We start from the raw sequence: 26,708 nt of genomic DNA, 5'->3' as shown, positions 1-26,708 counted from the left end.
TTCAAGGTATGGGAAAGCTCAATTTCCATGTTGACTGCCCTTTCAGCAGTAATACCTCAGCACTACTCAGCAGCTGAAAGCCTGAGGGCTGTATTAAAAAGTTTCTGCGGACCACATCCAGCCCCCGGGCCTTATGTTTGACACCCCTATTCTAGCTAAAGAACATTGCCAAAATCACATTCTTGTGATTTTGCCCTCTTCTGCGTGCATCAACTGTTGCTCAGGGCAGAGCAGTGGATCCATTCTTCGCATCCACGTAGGACACTCTGGTTTTCCCTCAGGAGCAGGATCCTGTACTCAATCCAAGCACACTCAGGAGACTGATCAATATACCACAGGGTTCCCGTGGGGGGAGTCTGTGTGTCAAACAGTAGTTCCACATGCCCAGTGCACCCAGTACATTTGGCAGGGCACCCATGGATTCATTCCATCCCATTAAATAACACTTCATTTTTAGTGGAATTTCAACCTTTTGGGTATCATACAGGCTATTAGGATAAATGAGAATGTTGCTCTGCAGGAGTTGTCTGTGTCATTATTCCAAGTGTGTACTGTTAGATCACAGCTAAAATAAGTTATAAAGTAATATACATGCAATGCAAAGCTTATTGGCTCTGAAAGCTGGTAAGCTGCTTTGCAAGGCAAAAAGGAAGCACAAACAAAGCTTAATCATCTTTGAAACTTCTTTGCCTTTTCTAACAACTATAAGATAAAAAGGTTCCTCTCAACCAAGAGGAGGCTAGATTAAAATGTATAACAGTGGCCCATATCCACAATAAGTGCACATGCACAGTCCATGCACTGCTGCAGCACATACCAGCTAAGTTCACCTGAACTCCAGCCTTCACTAAGTGGGCAGACAGAACAAACCTCGACCACTTTCCTCCTCCCATTTCCTGGATTTGAAGAGGAAGAGGGGAACAGAGCAGTAGAGGAAATGTGGAGGAGAGGAGTTTTGTGGGCTAGAGTGTAGCCTGCCATGCTCCTTTCTTTCTCCCTTTCCTATGTACTTCCTCCTTCATTCCTCTCTTCTTTTTTGAATCCAGAGAGGGGTGGAGAAATGGCAAGGAGAAGGATGAGGTGGGAGTGAGTACCACCACCTGGCAAGTACACTGCCTGAGGCAACTGTCTCAGTTGACCTCATTGGTGGGCTAGCCCTGAGCTCCTAAGGCATCCTCATTAGCTTCCTTCATTGACTTCCTCCCATGTTGGTTCCTGCAGTAATGGTCCATCCTCCTTGTCTATTTAGGAAATGAGAGAGTTCTCCCTTCGGTTTGTCCTGCATAAGTAAGAGGAAAGATTGCATAGTCAAAGGTGAACGTTTCCATTTAGTCTTTTCAGGATTCCCTCTGTCATCTGCTCCTTTTGTATGTAACTTTGCTTATTCTCTGCATGGCTGTTGAAAAATTCAGTTTGATGTGCATGCTCTTGCTGCTTGAGAAGATTCAGTCAGAGGTTCCCAACCTTCTGCTGACTGATACACACATTTGTTCTGAATTAAAACTGTGGGACACATTTAACTTCTGCACCAGAAATTGGCTGCAACCCTATATACACACACTTACCAGGGAATAAGTATCAATGAACTTAGTGGGGCTTGCTTTTGAGAAGTTGCGCGTAGGATAGCACTATTTGGAAGTGTGTAAAAGTAAAAATTAACCCCACGCACACTTAGAAGACACTTAGACCACCTGTGTCTCTGCATGAGTCCCTGTTCTGCATTGCTTCCTCTGAGAGAAGTTCCAGCTCCAGCATGTTATCCCTTCTGCCAGGACGTCTGGTGCAGATGCATCAGCAAATTCTGAGGCATGGGTGATGAATTTGGACTGAAGCATTTTCATCAATTTGGGAAGGCTCCTTGCGTTAATTAGTCACAACCATAATCTGGCATGCTAGAATTTCTTGATTTGTTCTGGATCTGCAATTGAACAATGGTGCACGAGCTTTGCTTCAGAATTTTTCACTATTCTTTCATAATCCAGCATAATTTACTGTCCACCATAGCTATACACAATGAGGGCACTGTCATGTCTGTGTAGTACAGAAAAAAATGTCAACACCTATGCTCATAACTCTGTTGTTCCTCACTAGGATGATGAACCTCCAACCAAAGGGAAGAAGAAGAAGAAGAAGAAAAAGGAGGAAGAGATTGACATTGATGTGGATGACCCTGAGGTCAGCCGTTTCCAGTACCCCTTCCATGAGCTCATGGTGTGGGCGGTGCTGATGAAGCGGCAAAAGATGGCCCTCTTCCTTTGGCAACGAGGAGAAGAGACAATGGCCAAGGCTCTGGTAGCATGCAAGTTGTACAAGGCTATGGCCCACGAGTCTTCAGAGAGCGAGCTGGTGGATGATATCTCTCAAGACCTGGACAACAATTCAAAGTTAGTAAATTTGAGTTCGCAGCACAAAAGAAACCCAATTACCTCAAGGTTCAATGTAACCAAATTGTTGCCATGTCCCTTGCCTGGAAAATGAAGACAACAGGTTCCTTCTTGGGAAGAGGCCATAGGTCAATGGACGTGCGTAGGCCTTATCTGTAAAAGGTCCCAGGTTCAATCGCTGCAAAGAAGGAGAGCAGTGGTTCCCGAATTTACCAGTGCCATGGCACCCCCATAGGGCACAATCCTAACCAGGTCTACTCAGAAGTAAGTCCTATTTTGTTCAATGGGGCTTACTCTCAGGAAAGTGTGGTTAGGATTGCAGCCATAGTGTCTTCTTCCTGGCTCCGCCAGGCGACACCATCTTGGATCACACAAAATCTCATGCGATCCGAGATGGCGGTGGCCAAATCTCAAGAATCTTGCATGATCCAAGATGGCAGCACCCAAATCTTGCTAGATTTGGGGCTGCCATCATGAATCACTATTTTGCACAATCCAAGACGGCAGCACCAGGAGAGCTGGTAGGAGAGGAGGAGGTGACTCACCTGAGAGTGTGCCATGGGGCCGGAGGGTATCACAACCCGCACTTTAGAAATCTCTGAAGTAGGGGGTCATTTAGAGGTAGCAAGAAACCAAGAGGCACAATAGAATTAAAGTAGCAGCTGTATGAAAGAGCTACTTACCACTGTGGAGTTCTGGTGATACCAGCTTGTTTCAGTGCTGTGGTAAATCTGCTAATCGTTGATTCTCTGTTTCCATTTGTTGCTTTCATAACCCGCAATCCACACCCTTCCCTTCTTCAAGTGACAGCTCCTTATATACGACTCTGTTCTGCATCTTCATTACACCAGGGATTTTGGCCAGCTGGCTTTGGAGCTGCTGGATCAGTCCTACAAGCACGACGAACAGGTGGCCATGAAACTCCTGACTTACGAGCTGAAAAACTGGAGCAACTCCACTTGCCTGAAGCTTGCCGTGGCAGCTAAACACAGAGACTTTATTGCACACACTTGCAGCCAGATGCTTCTAACAGACATGTGGATGGGCCGGTTGCGCATGCGGAAAAACCCGGGACTGAAGGTAGTCACAGTTGGCTGTGGTCTGCATCCGTCATAGACAGCAGCATCCTATCCACACTTTCCTGGGAGTAAGCCCCATTGTCTATAATGGGATTGACTTCTGAGTAGACATGCATAGGATTGGGTTCTGAGGCTGCAATCCTATCTGCACTTGCCTGGGAGTAAACCCCATCGACTATAATGGAACTTACTACTGAGTAGGCATGTCTAGAATAGGGCTTTCACAGCCCATTTCTATCCCCCCCCCAAGCTGGAGCAGCCACACCAAAACTGGGCACGCTGTATCCAGCGGAAAGGGTAGCAGATCGGGAGGCTTTGGAGGGGAAAGGGGATTTAAATCTTCTTACCCTTGCAATAAGCCTCCCGCTCTGCAATGGGTCTCCATAGACCTGCAGTAGCTATTTCAGTAGCACAAGTCCAAGGAAAGAAAGGGGACAGGGACGCTGCTGCCAGAGGAGATAGGATCTGGTGCACGCCAACGCCACTGGATCTGGTTGGCAACCTTCAGTCTCGAAAGACTATGGTATAAGCCTACAGCACCTGGTATTCCCAGGCGGTCTCCCATCCAAGTACTAACCAGGCCTGACCCTGCTTAGCTTCTGAGATCAGACAAGATCGGGCATGTACAAGGTAATAGTTGGTGCACTGGATCCACCTCCTCACACAGCCTCCTCTCCCGCCTCCCCACCATCTTGTCTTCCATGGTGGTTGCTCTGGTGACACGCATGAGAAGCCTCCAGTCTTTCCACCATTGCCCCAGCAGTGCGCTACTCATCACCATCATGCCAGAAGGTACTTTATGGCTGCTTTTCATTAGTCGCTGCCAGTGGAATGTCCATTCCACAGGTGACTTCAACTCATAGGCTTGGGCTATCAGTCAACATAATAGGCAACAGCTGTATCTGTCAGTCATGAAAAGGTCTTACTGTGGAGTAATGTGACTCTCCTCTTCTTGCACAGGTTATAATGGGGATTCTTTTACCACCCACCATCTTGTTCTTGGAGTTCCGCACCCACGATGACTATTCATACCAGACATCAAAGGAAAATGAAGGTGGCAAAGAAAAAGAGGAGGACAATGCGGTCAGTATCACACCTTTCCAGAACTGCCTTTGTTAGCCTATCGTCATTTGTCTCAGTCCTCATCTTAGCACCAGATTGATTAGCACCAGGCTTCCTCACCCCCCAAAATACTAGGAATTGTAATTTGACAAGGAGGTTGAGAATTCTGGGTTGGAGATCCATTCCCAGAACTACAATTCCCAGGCTCCCTTGGGGAAAAAGTATCACTGTTAAAGTTTATAGTGTAAGGAACAGTGGAGAAGCTTTCCACAGGCTTCCATAGGTCCTGTGTGCTGGGAATCTAGATTATCCTAAGAATGTAAACCAAAGAGCTTCCCCTCTAGTCCAACCTCCTGATTCCCACAGTGGCCAACCAGATATTGGGCAAGCTCAAGACTTCCTGGTACCCACGGTGGTGCATCAAATGCCATCCCCACTGACCCAGCAGCATGCCAACTGTTGCCTTCTTTTCCTCCCACACCCTGAATTTGACAAGGAAAAAGGAAAAGAATGGAAAAGGAAGTGTGGAGGAGAGGAGAATGGTGGGCTAGAGCATCTCCAACACTCTAGCACACCACTCTCCACTGCCTGTTCTCTTCTTCCTTCTAAAATTCAGGGAGTAAGAGAAAAGGAGCTACAGATATGGGTAGAAGCAGCTGGCAGGCATTCCCCACTAGTCTGAATTGGCCTTATGGATGGACCAGCCTGACCAGATGCCTCTGAAAAACCCATACGCAGGGCTTGAAGGAAGCAGCATTCTCCCACTGTCACTCCCCAGCAACTGGTATTCAGTGGCATATTCCCATGAACGTGGAGGCACCATATAAATTTAATTATTCAGAGTCCAATCCTCCATGATAGGACCTATCCTCGATGATCTTCTGTTAAAGCCATAATGGCTCTGGTTATTGGCTAGTGATGTTCTCAGCCTCACCTACTGCTGTGCAGCCAGATTACAGCTTCATTGACTGTTCTGATTGTAGGGCAAGCAGTTCCTTGGGAAACATGAGTAGACCTCTCTGCAAGCCTACCCATTGTATGCAAAATCATTTCTTTTGTACTACTGTCATCTCAGACCAAACAGGGTCTGCAGGTTTTTGAGGCACAGCAGAAACCTATGTCCCTGTTTGACCAGAGATGATGAACAAAACTAGGTACCATAATCAATGATGGCTCTAGCATGCCACTTTCAGCTCTAAGGTAGGGAAAAACCCAGGTCTCTATCTTCAGCTATTCTCTCTCTATTGTTACCATTGAATGGTAACTTGATAGAAGCCTTCCAGAGGAAACTATCTACAATCATAAGCTGCCTGCTTGTATTTCAGGATGCAAATGCTGATACTGGTTCTCGAAAGGGGGATGAAGAGAACGGAAACAAGAAGCAGAAGAGCCTTCCCATTGGAACCAAGATCTACGAATTCTACAATGCACCAATCGTGAAGTTCTGGTTTAATACAGTAAGTTAAAAAAAATTCTACGAACTCTTTCATGAAAATAACTTTTCCAATCACTGTCTGACTAACATCGTTCCTTTCCTCCTTTTTGTCCTCACAACAACCTTGAGAGGTAGGTGACTCTGAGTGGCTGGCCCAAGGTCACCCAGGATGGCTGAGGGGAAATTTGAACCTGGATCTTCCAACTCCCAAACCACGGCATCATCCTGGCTCTAGTCTATTCTATTGCATGTTCTGGGACCATGTGCAGGGGCCAATGGCACTGCTCAGTGGTTTGACGGGGAAGGAAGAGGGAGGCGAGAGTGCCACAACCAGAACTGGGGATAAGTACACAAATGTAGAGAAAGAAAATCAAAAATATTCAACTCACATACATGCACATACCACACTTATACACAGAAGGAAGCAGCAGAGGCATGTAGCATGTTGTCGGTTTGACTGCGCATGAGACAGGAAGCTAGAAGGGGGCTTCATGGGTCAATGGCTATGTTTTACCAAGGTTTCTTCTCCTTTTCTGCTGGCTCGTGCAACCTCCTGTTTGCAAAGTGGGGTGAAGGCAGAAAGGGTTTGAAGTTGTTTTGTTAGCTTGGATTCCTTGATTTTATTTAGCCATGGAGTTGGTAAAGGCAGCTCCGGTTGGGGACTCTCCTTTTGTGTTGCTAATGACTTTGTTTACCTCGAGCCAGGAAGCTCCCAGGATGTGGCTTTTGTTCACAGATTCAAAAGTGCCGTGCAAGCAAGGTCCAGCCATTCATGGAATTTTCCCAGAAAGGAAAGCTAGGCAAAACTTCTCTCAAGCCAGACGCTAGTGGGGAGGGGGGGAGCAATTGCTCACAAATTCAAACTGTGGCCTTCCTCACAGCCTGTGGGTCTGAAGGCTGTGGGTCTGTGGTTCTAAATGCAGGTCCTAAAGGCCAGTTCGAAGGGCACATTACTGGCCTGGGTTTTCCCCCCACACTCTTTTCTCTGGTAATCACACACACACACGCACACGCGCACACAAAACACTTTATGAACAGAGGCAAAAACCTGCACTCAGTTTCTGGATGAAAGAGCAGGATATAAAATGCCAACATCATCCATTATTATCATTATCAGAGAGAGAGAGAGAGAGAGAGAGAGATTTCCCATAATCACTCTCTCAAGCGGCAGGGTCAATAACACTCAAGTAGTGCACTTGCTGAGCACTTTCCTATTGTACCGCACAGCATTGTTGTGTCCCAGAATGCCTTTCACACACAGAACATTCTGGGGTGTGACAAGACCAAGAAAGTGGGTCAGGGGGCCTGGCATGACCCAGAAGCAACTTCCTGTAGCCCTACAATGTGCAGCCATGGAGGACATGGAGGTCAGAAGATCGACCAACTTTAAAATGGAACAGTGTTGAATGAAACAACTAAAAGTGAACTTTAAGCAGCCAGGTTGGTGTCATGGTTCAGGACTTAGACCATCCAGGTTCAAACCTCCACTGGGCCATGAAGCTTCCTGGGTGACCTTGGGCCCATCACAGTATCTCATCCTCATCTACCTCACAGGGTTGTTGTGAGGACAAAAAGGAGGGAAGGAACCATGTACACCACCCTGAGCACCTTGGAGGAAAGGCAGTATAAAAATGTGAAAAATAAAGAAAAATATTGGCAAATGAATGACCTGTATCAACAGTGAAATGTAATATAAGTATGTTTCTTTTTTTTCTTTTCCCAGATATCATACCTGGGCTACTTAATGCTGTTCAATTATATAATTTTGGTACGAATGGACCGCTGGCCATCACTTCAGGAATGGGTGGTTATCTCATACATTGTGACTCTGGCCCTGGAGAAAGTAAGAGGGGTAATTATAACAACCACATGAGTTATTATTCTTTGAAACATTCTGCCTGTAACAATGAAGAAAGAAAGGAGGAAACAGAGTCAACCATAGCCCAAATGCTGCCCCAGGGAAGGAAAGTCTTTGGCATTTGTTCAGCTTTTGAATACCTTCTTTTTTTTACTGCATTTGTAACCCCTTCCAAGGTTTTGATGTAGAATCTGTGTGTGTGACTTACTCCTTTGTATAAGATTATCAATTTATATGCACACATCTGTAAATCTGTACTTGTTCCTGCCATATAGAAGCACATAAAACAAATTTGCTCTTCTAGGCATATAGAAGTTTTAAAATATTTAGAATAACTGAGGTGCCAGGCATTCTCCCAGCCAACACCCCAGTGGTCATCACCTCTAATTCCAGACCTGGGAGAAAAGCACTGAGTGATACACAAGCCTCCTTTTCCTGCACCGTGTGTCTGAAATAAGCAACAAGATGAAGGGTGGAAGTAGGCTGAGCTTCTGAATGAAGAGGAGGGGAAAGTCAATGGTCCAGAAGCAACCTTATGTACATTTAGTCAGAACTTATTCCACCTGTTTGGTGAGGATTCCCAAGGTACATGTGCTAGAGCCAGAGCAGGAGTGTCAAACTCATTAATACAGAGGGCCAAATAGCATTCATGATGCCTGCTGAAGGCATCATCATCATCATCTTATAATATCATATATAGAAAGTGTGAAGGAGAGAGTTGGGCTAGAGCAGGTGTCTCCAAACCCCGGCCCAGGGGCCAGATGCAACCCACAGCGAGCCTCTATCCGACCCGCTGCCAGCCTCTTGTCCCCTGAAAGCCTCTAGCCCACTCGACTGAACATGACCAGAGCTGTGCTCTGATTGCATCTGGAGGGTGTTCTGAGGGTTGGAGAGACTGAGTGAATGAGCCCACTCATTCATTTATTAATTCATCTAAGTTCCATCTCTAATTTATTTATTTAAATTTTATATTTAAACTTTTTTCCGGCCCTCAGCACTGCGCCAGATATTTCATGCAGCCCTCTGGCCAAAAAGTTTGGCGACCCCTGGGCTAGAGCATCTCTCATGCTCTAGCCCAGGGGCCAAGCAGCATTCATGATGCCTGCTAAGGGCCAGAAGTAATGTCCTTAAGCAGGAAGTGATGTCATTAAGCAGGTGATGACCAGAAATAAACTTTTTTTCTTGCTTAGGAACTCATTAGCTGCAAGTGACAGAGGAGAAAATACTTAAATCCTGATCATATTTTCAAGATATAATAATAATAATAATAACAACAGGTATTTATATACCGCCTTTCTTGGTCTTTATTCAAGACTTTATTCAAGGCGGTTTACATAGGCAGGCTTTATTAAATCCCTATTAAATAGGGATTTTTACAATTTCAAAGAAGGTTCTTTCTTTCAAGAACGACTACATTCAAGGTTTTTCATTCCGATCTGGCTTCACATTCTGGCCTCCATCCTCCCACGCTCAGAGCAGATGGAATTGCTCGGCTTCCGCTTATCAGCTGCTCCAAGGTCGCACGGTGCCGGTGGCCTCGAACTGGCGACCTTGTGGATGTTATCTTCAGACAGACGGAGGCTCTACCCTCTAGACCAGACCTCCTGCCCATATGGGACAGGCCATTACCAGACGGGCTGCCCTTTCAGCAGTAACACCTCAGCATGGCTCAGCAGCTGAGAGCAACTGCCAGTGGTGCTGGGAGAGCCCAAGAACTGGATATAGAGATTCTGGGGGCTGCATCCAGCTCACCGACCTTATGTTTGACACCCCTGAGCTAGAGAATGGCTGGCCAAAGCAGCCGAAGAGAGACAGAGACAGGATTGAGATGTACTTAGATTGGAAGAATACAGTGTAGGCAAACTGCAGGTGCCTTTCCTTGAGAGGCTGGGCAGATTATTCTCAGTGCAGGGAGCAGGACCACATTTCAGTCTGTTCCTGTTTTCACCTCCCTGTGATTGATTGTGTCACACCTGGACGTGGTCATCAGCAAGAGGCTAATCTGTGGTGATGACAAGAATGATCCAGTTTCAGTTCAGTGTCTCCAAGTACCCCAGTTCAAGACCATTTATGTGTATGCATCTTGATATGTCTTCCTTTCCATAAGAAAGTTGGGAAATAGGAAGCTATTTAGTTTTATTCAATTGTCTTTCTCCCGTTATGTTTGAACTGTACTGAATTAAATTGCTCTTTCCTCCTCCTTTTCTCTCTGCTCCCCCATACCATTTATTTGTTTTCAGATTTTGATGTCAGAACCAGGTAAACTGAATCAGAAAATAAAAGTCTGGCTTCAGGAATACTGGAATATCACTGACTTGGTTGCCATCTCGGTTTTCATAATTGGGGCCATTCTTCGTTTGCAAAACCAGCCTTATATGGGCTATGGAAGAGTGATCTACTGTGTGGATATCATTTTCTGGTACATCCGAGTACTGGACATCTTTGGTGTGAACAAGTATCTGGGTCCTTACGTCATGATGATTGGAAAGATGGTACGTACTCTATGCTCGATCCTTTGAGAAGGCAGGTGTTATGGACTGAGTCCCAGGCATTTATTGAAGAGCTGCAGAGTGGAGGTTCATCCAGAGAAGCGTTACAGATTGTCCTTGGGCAAGCAACGCTGGGAAACCCCTCTAGAGAACTGAAGTCTTGCTAGATGAGTAGGAACTGACTTGGAGGATTGTTTTGATTATATCAATAGCACTCATAGTACACATTTTATCTTAATAATCTGAATCGAGCAAGGGCTATCTGCCATAAAAGAAGCTCAGGTTGAATAGATGATTTGTATAATATTGCAAGCCCCCCACCCCCCGAGGGTTACCATTGGTCCTTGGTTGTCGTCCCAGATATCTGTATTTGCTAAATGATTCACAGATCCGTCGAGCTTTTACACTTGCTCCATGTAACATGTTTCCATCTCATGAATTAGAAGCTAGATTTTGTCGGCATTCTCAGATTTCAACCAAAATGCATGTAATCTGGGGTCTACAGAATCCTTAGCCTATATAGTACTGCACTGCCCTTATTATATGGATATTAGAAGTATGTTTCCAAATTTATTTTCAGATGGCCCTTTATGGGCACGGGATGATGAAATCCTACGTTTGCTTCTAGCTTCTACTGATGCGCTGGTTATAAACTGTCTAAATTTTTGCAAGATATTTTAACTAGATGTAGATTGTTGTTGTTGTTATTAACAGTATTTCAGCAAAATGTTCACAAAGCGGTTCACAGAGAAAAATCAAATCAAAAAAATCATATTCCCCATCCACCCTAACAATTCTATTTCTTAGGCAGAGAGTCTATTTGTGTTTTGTTTTGTTTTGTCTGCCTGCCTGTCTGCCTGCCTGCCTGCCTGCCTGCCAATGCTTAATAAAGGTTTTTGAAATTGAAATTGATTGTTTTGATCATGGCAGTGTGACCCCTGATTAATTAGGGGACACGTCTGTACAATCTTTTACCCTGCAGTTCCAAAAACTAGAGAGTAGAAGACTCCAGCCCTTTATTTCAGCACAAACAAATTAGGTAAAATGTGTTCTGCCCACATGCTGATACATTCTTGAATAATAACTATGAACATTGCTCTGGTCTCTTTCCTTATGCAGATGATTGACATGCTGTACTTTGTGGTGATTATGCTGGTGGTACTGATGAGTTTTGGAGTTGCCCGGCAAGCTATCCTTCATCCGGACGAGGAGCCATCTTGGAGGCTGGCCCGCAACATCTTCTACATGCCCTATTGGATGATCTATGGAGAGGTGTTTGCAGACCAGATAGACCGTAAGAGCAGAGTTCATAGTAAGGTTCTGTTTCCTGTTTCTGAGGCAGATGATCAGATCCAAATTAATCAACGTTCCTATTTTAATTTGGATTTCACATGAGTCATTCATCTTCCTTCTTTGTGTTTGTGGCATTCATGAAATATTCTACCCCAGTCATGACTGTACACTTGTATGGTGGGCAGGATTTGGCAAAGCTTACCACCTGACCTTGCCTGTCACTGGAGAATGGCATTAGAACTGCCTTCCCTGTCTATCCAGTGTGCCATTTCTGCTTCTATCATCCTCACGGAGATGGAATGTGCAGGTGCCATCTCTGAGCATCAAATGCTATACGAGTAACATAAAAAATGGTATAGATGATTTCTTTTGCTGAATTTGAAAATCATCTGTGACTGCACACTTTGAATTTTACATCCATAAGTGGCATTCACACATGCTGTTCTCCCGGGAACATGTGGGAATGGCAAGAGCGGGGCAGGTGTGCTACCATTCTGCTACCCATGATGAATCCGCTAAGGAGGCAAAGATTGTCCATTCTGGCTCTTGAGAGGATGCTCTTCATTTTATAAATTGAAACCAAGTGATTTCTTCTTGATACATTGGAATCCCACACTCTTTCCTCCCTATCTGTACAGTAAACATTTGAGAGTTTGGTCACAATCCTTAAACAGTGTACTATGGATACTGGAATCCATATTTAAAACTCTTTAAAAACTTCAAAAGGTGCCAAACGCAAACATTTTTACCTTTTTGTGGCCAAACAGTGCTCAGTCTGTAGAGCTGTTTTTAGCAGCTACTTCCAGGTCGCATTGAGGTTTCTCTCTTCTCCCAGGCTTGCCCTAGAATGAAGGTGCCAGACTTCTCTTTAATTTTAATATTTTTGCATAGCGAATGTGTAACAAAAACATCTAATTTCATAGTTTTGATCAAAATTGGGGCAAAAATACACAATTTTAGCCAAAATACCTTGCTAAGAAATGTTGAGAGGTTTGTCATGATGTCCCTATCATCCCATTTACTTTTCATGTCCATTCTTGATCTAATCTGTCCAAACTGTCTTTGACTCAAACACTTTTCCATCAGCACCATCAACCAACTTGACCATTTCTGGGACACATGGACTATTCTGGAAGCATTGCAAGGGCCTGAGTGCTGCTGACAACCTGATGACTGATTTCTTGGAAGAGCCAATCACAAATCTAGCTGAAGTTCCTTCCCTAAAATAAGATGCCCTTATTAGCCTCAATGGCCTTGTTAGCCTCTGCTTGTGTCATGGCTATCCCAAGACCTCCCATGCCTGAGACAGCATGCCAAATGCCGCCCCACTTACCTGCTTACTCCACCTCCTCCCCCATGAATTTGAAAAGGCAGAGGGGATCAGAGTGTGGAGAAGGGTAAAATGATGATCTCTTATATTCTAGCCCAGTGCTTCTCAAACTTTTCAGTCTCTGGTTCCCTTTGCAATCCTGAAAGGAGTCTCAGAAAGACCCACTGGCGCGTGCACAGAGTTTTGGGACACTCCGGAGTGCCAGTGCATGCATGGAGTGGTGCAACACCGAGCCCAACACTGAATACAGGTGAATAGCCAGAATAGGAGAGGAACAAGGAAGGAGAGCCACAAACGGGAGGCAGGAGGGATGGTTGAGCAAACCGAGCAGGGCCAATGGCAGCCACTTATGGTGTGCTTGTGGAGACCCTGAAGGGGTTTCAGGGAATCCCACAGCTCCTAGGAGCAAACTTTAAGAAACACTGTTCTAGCCCATCACTGCCATTTCAAATTCAGGAAGCAGGAGGAGGAGAAGTGGCATATGGTACTCGGGCATTTGCATCCTGGATGATTATGTCCTGGTCATATGCATCCCAGTTATTGACGTCCCTGGACATTCGCATCTGGTTCGTTCTGATTCTGCCCCATTCATTTGCATCCCACTATACCCGGGCAACAAACCCCATATTATATATCCCGAGCCTCTTAGCCCTGACCCTGCCTTTGCGTTTAAAATATTAGAAAGTACCTCTAATAGAAATATTCCTATATTGGGACACAAATGTCCAGGATGCAAAAAGAGCAGGTGCAAATGTCCAATACTGGGATGCATTTGACCAGGATGCAGGTATGCAGACCACAATGGCCCTGTCACTGTAGAGCAGTGGTTCTCAAACTTTCAGTACCTGGACCCACTTTTTAGAATGAGAATCTGTCGGGACCCGCCGGAAGTGATGTCATGCCCGGAAGTGACATCATCACACAGGAAAATTTTTAACAATCCTAGGCTGCAGTCTCACCCACACCTACCCAGGAGTGAGTCCCATTTACTTTCATTGTTAAAAGAATATACCTAGTAGCCTGTTACAAGTACGGGTCTGTAACATTTCCTCAAATGCAGTCACATACCATGGTAGAATCAAGTCTAATATATTAAAAATAAAATATTGCAATGTATGGGGACCCACCTGAAATTGATCCACGACCCACCTAGTGGGTCCTGACCCACACTGCATAGAGTGTATGGAGACCTGCATCTTCATAAGGCATTAGGACGGTATCAACTTGAAACATTCAGCAAGCCAGACCCTGTTGCCTTACCTTCTGTACTAACGGCAGTACAGGGGGCACTATAGGGGGAAGACAAGGCTGCAATGTCTCTGTTGCTAGCTCAGCATAACGAATGGCCACCATCACCTCCAGAGTAAGGAGAGGAGGCCCATTGGAGGGAATCCTGCCAAGGCCCCCCTCAACTTTGCAGTGTGTTTCAAAGAACAAAAATGTTCCCAGGACATCCACACCGTCCCTTTTGTGCGGTTTCTTGTGCAGCGTTTTGTACTTGTTGTGGGACCCACGTCATCCTCACATAATTGAAATATGTACATGATCATCTGCCAGCTGCCTTTTGTCATTCTCTTTCGATCGTCATGAGTTTGCTGCCATGCATAGTGTTTCGCAGAGACAAAGAGAAAAGGAAATTGCAGGGCCTTCTGGAGTCCTGACACCGCCATTGTTTCAGAGCATGTATCTTGCCTGTTATAATATTTGAGTGTCTTATCTTCCTCTGGCAGCAGAAGGCCTACAATATTGTCAATCATGTCTTTGCTTTCCTTTCCCATTATCCCTTTGTTCTTTTTTCCTTTTCCCTTTTTTAATTGCTTTTTTCCTTCTTTTTATTGTATTTTTTGCTTTCGGAACACTGTGTAGTCTATGCCATGGAAATTAATCGTAAGTCTTTTGTGGGGAATGATGAATTAATTAAACACTTTCATTTATGTGTGTGTGTGTGTGTGTGTGTGTGTGTGTGTGTGTATTCCCTATGTTAGATATTGATGCTTTAATTTATTTGCAGTTTTATTACTGCTTACAATTAGGAATACAGGGCATTGTAAGCAGACAAAGCACCAAAATGACAAGGGTTACACCAGAGAAAAGGGTTGTTTTGCTTGGCAATCCAGAAAGCTCTAAAGTACTCCCAATCTTCCCCAAACCTATTAGTTTTCCTATTCTTTTGTTGAATACAGATATACGATGTGATCTTGTGCATTATGGCAGGGCCACAAAGAGTGATAAACCATTCTTGTAAATATGGAGCATTTTAAATTTCCCTATCTCTTGCATATCACAATCTAACGCCAGAATTTTTGAATGGAGAAGCTGCTAACTGCTTAGGCCAGTGGTTTCCAAACTCTTTTGATTGGCAGCTCCTCTTGACCTACAGAGCCATTGGCAGTAGCTCCCTCTTAGGGCTACAATCCTATACATTGCATAGAATGGCAGGTTTTTCGTGAGGATTCTGTGGCTCCCCTGTCTGGTTTCCATGACTCCCTGGTGAGGCACAGCTCACAGTTTGGGAATCACCGGCTTAGGCAATTCCTTGCTATAGCATCCTACATTACATACAGCCCAATCCTAAGGTTTTCCCTGCCACGGCATGTAGCCAAATGGGTTGCACTGCATGCTATGGTGGGAGGGGCCAATTGGGAGGAAAAAGGGAAAAAATATTTCCTAACACATCCATAAACTTCTCAGCTGCCAGTGTGTCCCCTCATACCTGTACCAGCTCTTTAGCTGGCGCAAGTTCAAGGAGACAAAGGGGGTGTGGCAGCTTGCTCTGCAGGGGATAGCATCCAGCTCAAGATTTGACACACCTCCATCCTTTCCCCATTTATGCCCTGTTACACCCACCCCACCAACTTACTGGTTTTGGTGGGCCTTCATTGCCCCCCTAACAGATGTGGGGCCTCTGCAGCATCTCTAGTAGCGGTCTGGAAGCACACAGCTCCGCACACTTCTGGAATGCATTTTACAACACCATACAGCACCTTCCATCACCAGAACATTAGTTCCAATGGTTGATTGCAGATATAGGATTGGGCTGAAAATGTCCTATAAATGATGATGATGATTTTGTTCTGTATTTTATTTGTAGAATGGGTAATACAAACGGGTAATCTGAAATAGCCTATGGCTATGTGCAGTAAAAGCAATTCAACTTGATCTAGTACTGTGGTGTTTCTGATTTGGGTCTTGGAGGCACCAGTCCAGTCGTTCTTCTGCCAGCAGTCCATATTCACCAGGGCTCTGCTTGCTGTGGCAGAGTAGGGACACTTCCCTTCCAGCTTCTCAACCCCTGAGTTCAGCTTGCCCTCTGTTAACCTGACGCTCCACCAGAAACTAAAGCAGGAATGAATGCTGAATCAAAATTGCCTCGAGCTTGGTCTGTAGAAACAGTAGACCAAGGATCCAAAGGCAAGTTGCTGGACTGACTGGGCCTTTGCTTGATCCAGCAGGGCCTTTCTTTGTGTTCTTATGGTAGTTCTAGATTGTAGAGGGGGTGGAGATAGAGATTCTAGCTTAGCCTTTCTCACATCTACACTTTCTATTGCAGAATATTTGTTTGTTGTGTGTTTCAAACAGACAGTCCTTCACCTGCAGTCTGAAGTGCTATGCTTCAGGAACAATTTTATCACATGATCAGGTGCTTTGCTAGGCAAGGCTTGAGTCAGAGGGCTTGACTCATGATTGAAACTAATAAAGGCACACTGAGGGTCTGTGCTAACTGCAGGCCAGCCCAATGTGTGAGTGTCTCAGGCCCCACAACCCCTGTGATCTGCTCCTCTTCCTACCTTTGCCAGCTGTACAGAGCATCATTGGTTCTGCATGATGTAAAACTAAATCAATTTCATTCTCAGCTCCTTGTGGCGATAACCTTTATGATGAAGATGGCAAGCGGCTCCCCCCTTGCATCCCTGGTGCCTGGCTGACTCCAGCAATCATGGCTTGCTACCTTTTAGTAGCCAACATTCTCCTGGTTAACCTACTGATTGCTGTCTTTAAGTAAGTGCTTTATTGGAATGATGACTCCTCACAGCCCTTTTGTTCATGAGGATGTGGTGGGTATGGGAATTCTGCAAGAAGAGACCAAACTAGCATCTCTCTTCTTTTATGAATTATGGGAGAAACAGGTGTGGGTTGTGGATACTTTTTGACTGGGTCTACGCATTCAGCAGAGCAGCAATTTTCAACCAGTACATTAGTGTGCCGCCAAAGGTCCACAGGTGTGCCGCAGGATTTTGTAGCACAGCCGTTGAAAATAGCTGAAAAACTCTTTCAGGTTCTGCAGCAATGTCTTTAGGGCAGAGCCAGCAGAGGAAGAGGGACAGACCATTTGTTACTGCAGATTTGCCCTAAGAACAGAACCACAGAACCCAGAAAAGTCTCCCAGAACTGGAAGTGACATCACAAAAGACCATAGAGAAGACCATCGAGGTTAGTGTGCCATGAGAAGAAAAAGGCTGAAAATTGCCATAGCTGAGTGATAGAATGGATGGTGCCTCTTCAGGTAGCAGGAAGTGGATCACATTTTGGATGCCGTCCTCAGGACTGGCCCCAGATCTTCAGCACCTGGGGCAGCATATTAAATGCTGCCCTCCCTTACCCAGTGACATGCCAGCTCCTCCCTCTCCCATTCTCTAGATTTCAGAACAAAGAGGGCAAGTGTGGTGCAGAGGAGAATGGTGAGGTAATCACTCTTCCTTATTGAGTCCAGGATATGGCAGAAGAAGAACCAACAGAGGTGGAGAAGTGGGGGTTATCTTCCCACCCATCTCAATTGACAGGTTGATCCTTAAACAAGAAGTTTAAATATATAGGAAGATTTTTAAAAAAAAAATAGATAAAATAAATTAGAATACTTTAAAATGCCAACAATTAACAAAATGTGATATGGTTAACAAGGTTCAAATAATACATCATTGATAATAACTTTATACTGAATAAATAAAAAATAGATTTTTAAAAAGGAAACACTGGTAACTCGAGTCTGATTTATTTCAGGTACTCGGAGAAAAGCATGAAAAATGTTAACTGTTGCCAAAGTGAGGACTTATATTCCTGTAAACTCTCCAAGTGGTGTGTGGGGGGGGGGGGGGAAGCAGAGATTAATCTGTTTAGATTGCCTTCTCCCAATGTTGTGTCTTATCTGCCTTCACAAAATGGTGGAAGATGCGAATTTTGACTGCTCAATCGCACCTTTATCTTTTACTGCCTGTGTTCAAAACCAGACCACCAGCAGGCATAGATACATACCATGTCCTGGGCGCTGTGCCCAAATTGAGTGCCATATTTTGAAATGAGCTTCCAGCACAAACCATCTTTTATTTTGCTGTCTGCAGCAGAATGCTCAATCACAGAAAGGGTCGTGGGTTTTAAAAGGAGTCACATGCCAGTCACAGAGCTCTTTTTTTAAATTTAAAAAAGAGCTCTGTGACTGGCATGTGACTCCTTTTAAAACTCCTTTTAAAACCTTTTAAATTTAAAAAAGAGAGAGAGAGAGAGAAAGCAATTATCTGGTATGCACAATGGTAGCTCTACGAAGGGACCAAAAATAAAATCAACACTGTAGGAAGTAGGTCATGCTATTAACTCGTCCTTGCTTGGTAGTGGCTTGAAAAGCCAGAAGGGCCACACTCCGTTGTATGGTAAATGCTCCTTTTATCGAGAAGGATGGTGCATAAGCCAGCATGCAAGCCTCACTGAAATCAAGGGGAACAGCGGAAGAACGCTCAAGGTGCCTTGTCATTAAAACACAACACGAAGCATTTCCAGCAAATGTCCAAATGAAAAATGATAATTCTCATGCTAAAACAGTCCAAGGCGTTTGGGTCTTACGCAGTCCAAAATCTCAAGAAATGGCTTGTTGTGTGCTCCTCGGTTCTCCAAGTGGGAAGGAGTTCCACAGGCAACACTGCTGACCCGACCATGAGACCAGGTGAAGCAGATTGCAGCAGCAACTGATTGTAAGGGATCTGAGTGGGGAGTGGTGTCAGGTTTCGGATTCCCTCCTGGCCTGCTCCCTGTGCAGTTTTCTTAAAGCCAGGACTTCCAGTATTATCTACAGGGACAACACACACTGTGCCTTGGAATAAAACCAGAAGTCTCACATTTTCCAGTTTGATGGCACCACGTTAGAGGCACAGTAAGGAACTTTTTTCTTTTTCTTTTATACAGTGCCTTGGCAGAGTTGGCAGCCACAGGGTATGCATGGGGCAGTGCTCTTATCTTAGCCCCAGCCTCTCAGGGCTTGTCTGTCCATGAAACCAACTGAGTGGGTCACCTCTGGTGGTGCCTTGGAGCGGAGCACCAACTCCAGCCATTCATCCATCTACCTTCACTGCTTCTTCTCCTATAAGATTGAAAAATGAAGAGGAGAAATGGGCAATGGAGAAAGTTTGGAGGAGGGGAAAGTGGTGGGCTAGAACATGTCCAACACTTTAGCCCATCTCTCCTCCATACTTCCTCTTTGAATCCATTTCCCTCTTCATTTTCAAATTCTGAGAAAGAGACGAGGAGGAGGAATAGGGGAAGCAGCTGCTAAGATGCCAGGTAAGGGGGTAGCATTTGGAACACCATCTTAGGTGCCAACATGTCTTGGACCAACCCTTCCACCTGCGATAGGAAGATAACATTGGCTTCTCATACAGGGGTATTCCTGTTTGCATCCTGCTCTTACAAGGGGGCTTTTAGTGGTTGTCTCTCCTTGGAACGAATCAGGCTGATCAACTGTTTAGCTTCAGCAATTCTACAGAATCATATGCTCTGAAACCATTAACTGGGCTCTGTCTTACAGGGCCCTTGTAAGGATTATGGAGATAATGTACGTGAAGTGTTCTGAATTCTCTGGAATATTATTTTTACCCCAGTGTTCCTTTTATAAAAGGCATTGATTGTATCACTGGTTAAAATCTGAATCCTTGGCATTTGAAGAAGGATGCTCTTGTTACAAGATCCAGATTCTGTTTGGTCATGTGGCTCCCCCAAGGTTTATATGAACAAAGTTTTGCCTTTGCAGTGGTGTGTTTTATTTTCCCCCTTTGACAGAGGGAGATTTGCAAACCCTGTTATTTAGGTCAAACTGATCAGCATTTTAAAAGCGAGACAATATGAATCTTCTGGGGGATTTTTCAGTGCTATAACGGGCCTTTCATCGCTTGAACACTTTGTGTCACATCAAATGCCAAGATATGTGGTTAGCAACGCTTGATTTTAATGCCACGCTTCAAACAACCAGCTCCATTAGGAACAATATTCTGCAGAGCCCCTTTCATTCCTGTTTGATAGATAGTGTTGCAGAAATGTGTCTGATGCATTTGCTACAGGCCCCTCTCCCTCTCCACTCTTTGGGCAGCCTGGTACAAAGCGATGAAAGGATATCTTGCACTGTCTCCACTCATACATGAGCCTTGCGGCTCTTAGCCTTCCACCACAACCACAATCACAACCACCCACCCACATCAAGCAAGATTTATACAGTAAAATGAATGAAAACATTGATTCCCCATCCCAGAGGGCTCACAATCCAAAGAAGTCATAGAAGAGACACCAGCAAACAGCCACTGTAAAAGATGCTGTACTGGAGTGGAAGGGACCGTGTACTTTCCCTGTTAATTATAAGTAGAAGGATGTGTGTATGTGGGTTTTTTTCTTTCTTTTTTTGCAGATTTTGTGTTTTGACAAAATGAAAAGTGCAGAAAGTGGTGTTATGTGTTTTTATTCCAAGGGCGCATTTTATAAAATTATAATTTATAAATATAAGTGACTATCATCACTTTGAAAGTGTTCTAGGTAGGTGATTTAGGTGGTATAGCATCAATAGATGCAGCCACAGTCATTACCCATGCACCCCCACAATGACCAGTATGGTGAGATGTTAGTAAACTTTTATTTTCGTTTTGGGTTTTGTTTTCTACAAAATTGAGAGTGCAGAAAGTGATGTTATGTGTTTTTATTTTGTTATCACCAAGAAAACCCACCTCTAATTATAAAGGAACTGTCAATTAAAAGGTGCCTCGTAGCCCACTTAACATGGGTTCTATCTCAAATCTACAAAAGCTGGCCAAAAACAATGTTGGAACAAAAGAAAACAAGAATGCAGAGATGCTTAACTGGGGTATCCACACCTCTTGGGGGTAGGGGAACCAAATGGTGGGAATATGGGACTCGATCTCTGATCAATTAAAAAAAACTGTTGTTAGATCAGATTATTAACTATCACTATTAACAATATAGATTGAGGTGTTCTATTCTAACTATTCATATGTAAGGTAAAACCAAACTATTGACATCTTTTGAAGTCATACTGATACCTAATAGTGATGGTGATGATTTTGGCAGTCTGGCAAAGGGGTATGGGGATATATTGGGCAATCCATTGGGTGTCTGTAATCGTAAAAAGATGAAGAATCCCTGCCCTAAGGAAACACTCTCAGCTTGCCTCATAAACAGGCCGACCCTGGATAAACCAGCTTTTTTCTGCACCTGCAAATTTACATGCTTGTTTGTTATATTTGTACAGAGATTAGGAAGGAGCTGCAAATGGGCTCAGGGGCTGGCTGGTGGGTCAAGATGATAACCCAGAGATGCAGCCCTTCCATTGAACTGGCCAGGGCACATATCCACAAATCATTCCCAATTTTTTTAAAAAGAGGAAGTGCAACTCTGCCACACTTCCTTGCAATGTGAAACCCCCAAGGGATTCCAGTCCCAAGGCCATTTGATTGGCACTTCCTCTTTCCAATTGAGTGAGGTCATTAGAGTGGTAACTCATGCCAGAGAAAGAGCCTTCATCCCAGAGGAACATTCCCCTGTATCTCTGTTGAGATTCTGCCACCCAGATGAAGGCTTTCAACTGGCAACATTCCGAATGGGGAAGAACTGTCTGTCACACTTAACACAGTCATTTTCAACCTTTTTCATCTCATGGCACACTAACGAGGCACTAAGATTGTTAAGGCACACCACCAGATTTTGGACAATTATGGCACACCATGTTGCTGGCAAGGGGCTCGCATCCCCCAATGGCCCTGCTAATAATTGATCCTCCCCCAAACTCATGTGGCACACCTGCAGACCATCCACGGCACACCAGTGTGCTATGGAAGTGTGCTCTGACATTTTCTTAGCTCTATGGCAGTATTGCTGTCATAGGGGGCAGACCAGAAGTGAAGAAGTGTAACAATGACCTATTTTGCAGTAACACCTTCTTTGAAGTGAAGTCCATCTCCAATCAAGTCTGGAAGTTCCAGCGCTATCAGTTGATTATGACCTTCCATGACAGACCGGTGCTTCCCCCGCCCATGATCATTTTCAGCCACCTGTATATCATTATCGTCCGCCTTTGCTGTCGCTGCAAAAAGAAAAGAGAAGGGGACCAGGATGAACGTGACCGAGGGCTGAGTACGGGAAGGGTTCTCTGTGGTCTAAAGATGGCCTAGCTCAGCACCATATCTGAAGTCAGGAAAGGGACTCGCTAGATCTGCTGCTGGCCCCCAATAGGATTGCGGCAAAAGAAACTTGAACTTGAGCGAGCCAGGGTGGTGTAGTGGTTTGGGAGTTGGACTCGGACCTGGAAGACCCAGGTTCAAATCCCCCCTTAGCCATGAAGCTTCCTGGGTGACCTTGGGCTAGTCACTTTCTCTCAGCCTCACCTACCTCACAGGGTTGTTGTGAGGAAAAAAGGAGGGGAGCAGCTGTGTACACTGCCCTGAGCTCTTTGAAGGAAGAGCGGTATAAAAATGTGATTTAAAAAAAAAAAAAACTTGGTGCTTTCCATGATGGGGGGGAAGGGATAGTAACATAGTATAAGCATGCCTTATATATTTGGAATGCTTGGTTGCCACCCACATGATCTCATGCTGTGTTGGTTGTGGGCGGCGCAGAAATGTAGAATGTGATTGTTGACGTAATCTTAGTATGAATTCCAAGATATGAAAATACAAGTGGAGATGGTAGTCAAAATGGGCTATTCTAGGGCAGGCACTTGATAAGAAAAAATAGATATACCTATCTACTTTCTCTCCCCCTCCCATTCTCACCCACCCTCCACGGCAGAGTTGTTTCTAAATGATGAAGAGCTGAAAAAACTCTACGAATTTGAGGAGCAGTGCGTTGAGGAATATTTCCAGGAGAAAGAGGATGAAGAACAGTCATCGAACGATGAACGAATCAGAGTGACTTCAGAAAGGTAGCCCAGTGGAATTGGTCATTGTTCTTACCTGTAGGAGTGGACAAGGAGGAAACTGACTCAGTGGCATCACCGGGGTTTGCATCACCCGGTGCAGGAGGCCAGCGCGTCAACCCTATGAAGGACCTCCTCCCCTGCAGTGGGCAGGGCAACGCCCCAGGCGGTGGGCATAGTGATGTACCATCGCCCTGCCCCCGCTGGTTTTGGGGCTATAACTTTTTGATGGAATAGAGATATTTCAACACGGTTTCTTTCATAGCATCGGTGCATCCTGCATGAAATTATGCATCGATTGATATATAACATGATGTATTATTTGAAAATACCAAGATTTTAAAAAGTTTGGCAAGTAGTAGAATCACCCCTCCTGGGTGCGTCACCCGGTACCCCTTCAAGACGCCAGCACTCTATTGCTTTTGAGAATCAAAATGCATAAAGGGCGCAATCCTAAAGTTGACTTGGGCTGGCCCAGGAGGGTCGCAAACATGCCGTAAAGCACATTTGCGCCTCCGTGGGAGGAAACCGCATTGGTGTATCTAGATGCGCCGATACATGGAGGCTGACATAAGCCTCCGCAGCAGCTTCCTCGCAGCCGCTTGTGTCAGTGTGCCCGTGCCGACACAAGCGGCAAAGGTAGGCGTGCGGGGTGGGGAGGAGGAGGGAAGGAGGTGTTACTGGGGAGGGGAAGGGTGGGCGCATGGGGAGTCGGAGGCGGGGCTGGGACCCAGCAGTTACGTCGGATCCCAACCCTCGTCCCTGCGGAGAATGGAGCAGCTTCCAGTCACTCCGCTCTCCTCGGACTTACGCTACCTTCAAAGGTGGCGCGGGTCCATGGAGACCCATTGGGGCCAGCAGCCCTTACCCAGGGATAAGGGGAAGAGTTTCCCCTTGCCTCTGGCTGAGCCGCTGCTGCCAACAAACCTGCGTTGGATGCAGCGCAAGCCTCCTGCTCCAGCAGGCTTGCCTGCTCCAGCGCAGGTTTGGATTGCGCCCAAAGGCTCTTAATTATTATTGCCAAAACATAAACAGTTCAGTTGATGTAGCCTCAAATTATATGTATTGATGTTTGATGTAAATGCAACTGACTCAATCTATCAGTGATACAGCAAGGGTATTAGAAGTCAAGTGGCAGTTAAAACAAACCCTGATGCAACTTTTCTGGGTATATTCCATGCCCTACTTACTCATGCTGTTTCAAGTTCTTGGTCCTCCTACCCACACTTAGAAACATGGGGGAGAAGCTGCCATGAAGCATCAGATGCTTCACCTCTTTGAAGTGAATTCCATCTCCAATCAAGTCTGGAAGTTCCAGCACTGTCACACACCTTGTCACAGTGGTTTTGAGACATCTGCAGGAGACACTGAGTAATTATATTAGAAAAAAAAATCAGTTGAATTAATCAGTAAGGAGAAAACAGTAATGAACAATGGTAGTTTCTTTTGTATTTGCAGCCCAAAGTGTGCAGAAAATTTCTAGCTGTGCATTGTCTTTTAAAACATCTTAAGTAGAAAAAAGAAATGAAATACCCTAATATAGTAGTTCTCAAAACTTTTAGCATCAGGACCTACCTTTTAGAATGACAATCTGTCAGGACCCACCAGAAGTGATGTCATTAACCTGGAAGTGATGTCATGGCCGAAAGTGACTTCATTAAGCAGGAACATTTTTAACACCCCCATATGACAAAATCAAAATAAGTAAATAAAAAGTTAACAATAACTGTAAGGTTAAAAATGTATTTAAAACAAAGAAGAACCCTCAAACCCTCTCAAGCAGTTGCTGATCTGTTTAAAGAAAAATATTCTGATGAATCCATCAAATTGATTAAAGCTGGAAGCCCTAATAATAAATTTAAAAAGACCAGCTGTCCTCCTGACATTGTTGTCTTAAACTGGTAATTACAGTGCACAATGAGCTAAGCAGGCCAAGTCTGTGTTGCTTAATACATTTTTTCCTTTGAATTCTGCAGAGTTGAAAACATGTCTATGAGATTAGAAGAAGTGAATGAAAGGGAACATTTCATGAAAGCCTCTCTTCAGACGGTTGACCTTCGACTTTCTCAGCTGGAAGAGCTCTCTGGCCGGATGGCAAATGCACTGGAGAAGTTGGCGGGTATCGACAAAGCTGAGCTGACTCACACACGCTCCCGGGCGTCCTCCGAATGCGACACCGCTTACCTTCTAAGGCAAAGCAGCGTCAATAGTGCTGATGGCTACAGCATCTGCAGATACCACATTGGTGATGACTTTGCATATGACGACACCCTGATGTCTCCAGCCTTAGCATCCCGTAAAGTGGATCCAAAGATGCAGTTATCTCCAGAACGCCAAAGAAGCCTCCGCTCTGCCTCTAACCCAAACACGTTGGCCTCTATGGATCACCAGAAAAATACTTTAGATGTAGCACAAAGTGTCTCTAGATCCCGGTCTGGCTCAGGAGACAGACCGGAACACTGCAAGAGCGAAGAGACAATATCACAGGGCCTCAACCAAATGGATATTGTTATGAATTGTACCAAGCCAGATATTCAGAACTTAGCACTGGAAAGGACTAAATTAGAAGCCACTATTTCCTATCCCTTAGACAAACCTAGGGCACTGAGATACTGCCCTCCTGAAACATTCAACACTTGTCAAGCCACCATGATGAAGTCTAGGAGCTACATATTTGCCCAAGGTGGAAAGGTGGTTGGAGGAGTTAACAACTGGGCAACAGAATACAGTAGCATCATGGACCAAGTGTGCCCTTCAACAATTGAACAATGGACCGCTGAGTGGAAGTACGAAGTCCAGCAGAAACTCGCCAATGAACCTCCTCCTGAATATCCTGGCATTGTGTCTGAGGCAGAGCTGCAAGCTGAACGGAAACAGCTCCTGACGGACACAGAAGATGACAGCGACGTTGGCGAAGTCGTGGGTCTCAGTGCCTCTCATCCTTCTTCGCCGGTCACCAGAAGGGTTGACACAGACAATCTGCTGTCGGTGAAGTCCGACAGGACTTGTGGGTTTCCATCTGTACGCTCCAAAAGTTTACATAGCCATTCTCGAAAACCCAAGACCATTAAGGACAAACTCAACAGACCTGGGCACGCCAGTAGTGTCAGCAGCCTAGTGGTGGCCTGCAGAGGCTCAACGGAAGAGTTGAGATCAAAGCAGGAAAATGCCTCCACAGAAACTGAATGTTAAAAATGGCCTTTTCTAGCCAGGTAGCAGTGGGAGGACAGCAGCCAGTTTGCTTGGTGAAGCCAGCATGCTGTAAAATGAACACAAATGTACATTTTTCCTTAAAGAGCACATTTGCATTTTGATGACTGCCATGTTCTCTTTGCAGACATGTGAGTGCTCTTTTTCTTCTTCAGAAGCATGTCTTGCTGCTGGTGAAAGGGAAGACAAGCTCTTGCAGAGTGAGTGCAAGAGGCAGGGGTGGCCAATTCTGTCATATGGGTTCTCCAATCCATCAGAGCCCCATGTTCTTATGTTGATGGGGGTTTTTTTTTGTAACAGAAGTCCTTATCATGAATACAATACATTGTTATTTAATCCAAAACAACAAGCTGAACTGCATTAATCAGTAATCTATTATTTTCTTTCTGAC

General features: G+C 44.9%; 1 protein-coding gene and 1 pseudogene across 1 annotated transcript in view; one reads left to right on the top strand and one right to left on the bottom strand.

Annotated features, from left to right (window-relative positions):
- The window catches only part of TRPM1 (transient receptor potential cation channel subfamily M member 1), a 53,885-nt gene extending 27,586 nt beyond the window's left edge, over window positions 1-26,299 (top strand). The window contains exons 16-27 of the mRNA XM_066635507.1: window positions 2,092-2,384; window positions 3,236-3,464; window positions 4,424-4,546; window positions 5,851-5,982; window positions 7,684-7,812; window positions 10,059-10,310; window positions 11,427-11,601; window positions 14,797-14,817; window positions 16,785-16,929; window positions 22,124-22,326; window positions 22,981-23,113; window positions 25,084-26,299. Coding sequence (XP_066491604.1) covers window positions 2,092-2,384; window positions 3,236-3,464; window positions 4,424-4,546; window positions 5,851-5,982; window positions 7,684-7,812; window positions 10,059-10,310; window positions 11,427-11,601; window positions 14,797-14,817; window positions 16,785-16,929; window positions 22,124-22,326; window positions 22,981-23,113; window positions 25,084-26,299 — 3,051 coding nt within the window. The remainder of the gene's footprint in view (window positions 1-2,091; window positions 2,385-3,235; window positions 3,465-4,423; window positions 4,547-5,850; window positions 5,983-7,683; window positions 7,813-10,058; window positions 10,311-11,426; window positions 11,602-14,796; window positions 14,818-16,784; window positions 16,930-22,123; window positions 22,327-22,980; window positions 23,114-25,083) is intronic.
- On the bottom strand, window positions 3,992-4,105 carry LOC136659828 (5S ribosomal RNA; annotated as a pseudogene).
- Window positions 26,300-26,708: the final 409 nt, after the last annotated feature.

This window comes from Tiliqua scincoides, chromosome 8 (assembly GCF_035046505.1).
Source record: "Tiliqua scincoides isolate rTilSci1 chromosome 8, rTilSci1.hap2, whole genome shotgun sequence".
NCBI classification, from domain to species: Eukaryota; Metazoa; Chordata; class Lepidosauria; order Squamata; family Scincidae; genus Tiliqua; species Tiliqua scincoides.
The sequence above is the reverse complement of the archived record's forward strand: the minus strand, read 5'-3'. Positions and strand labels throughout refer to the sequence as shown.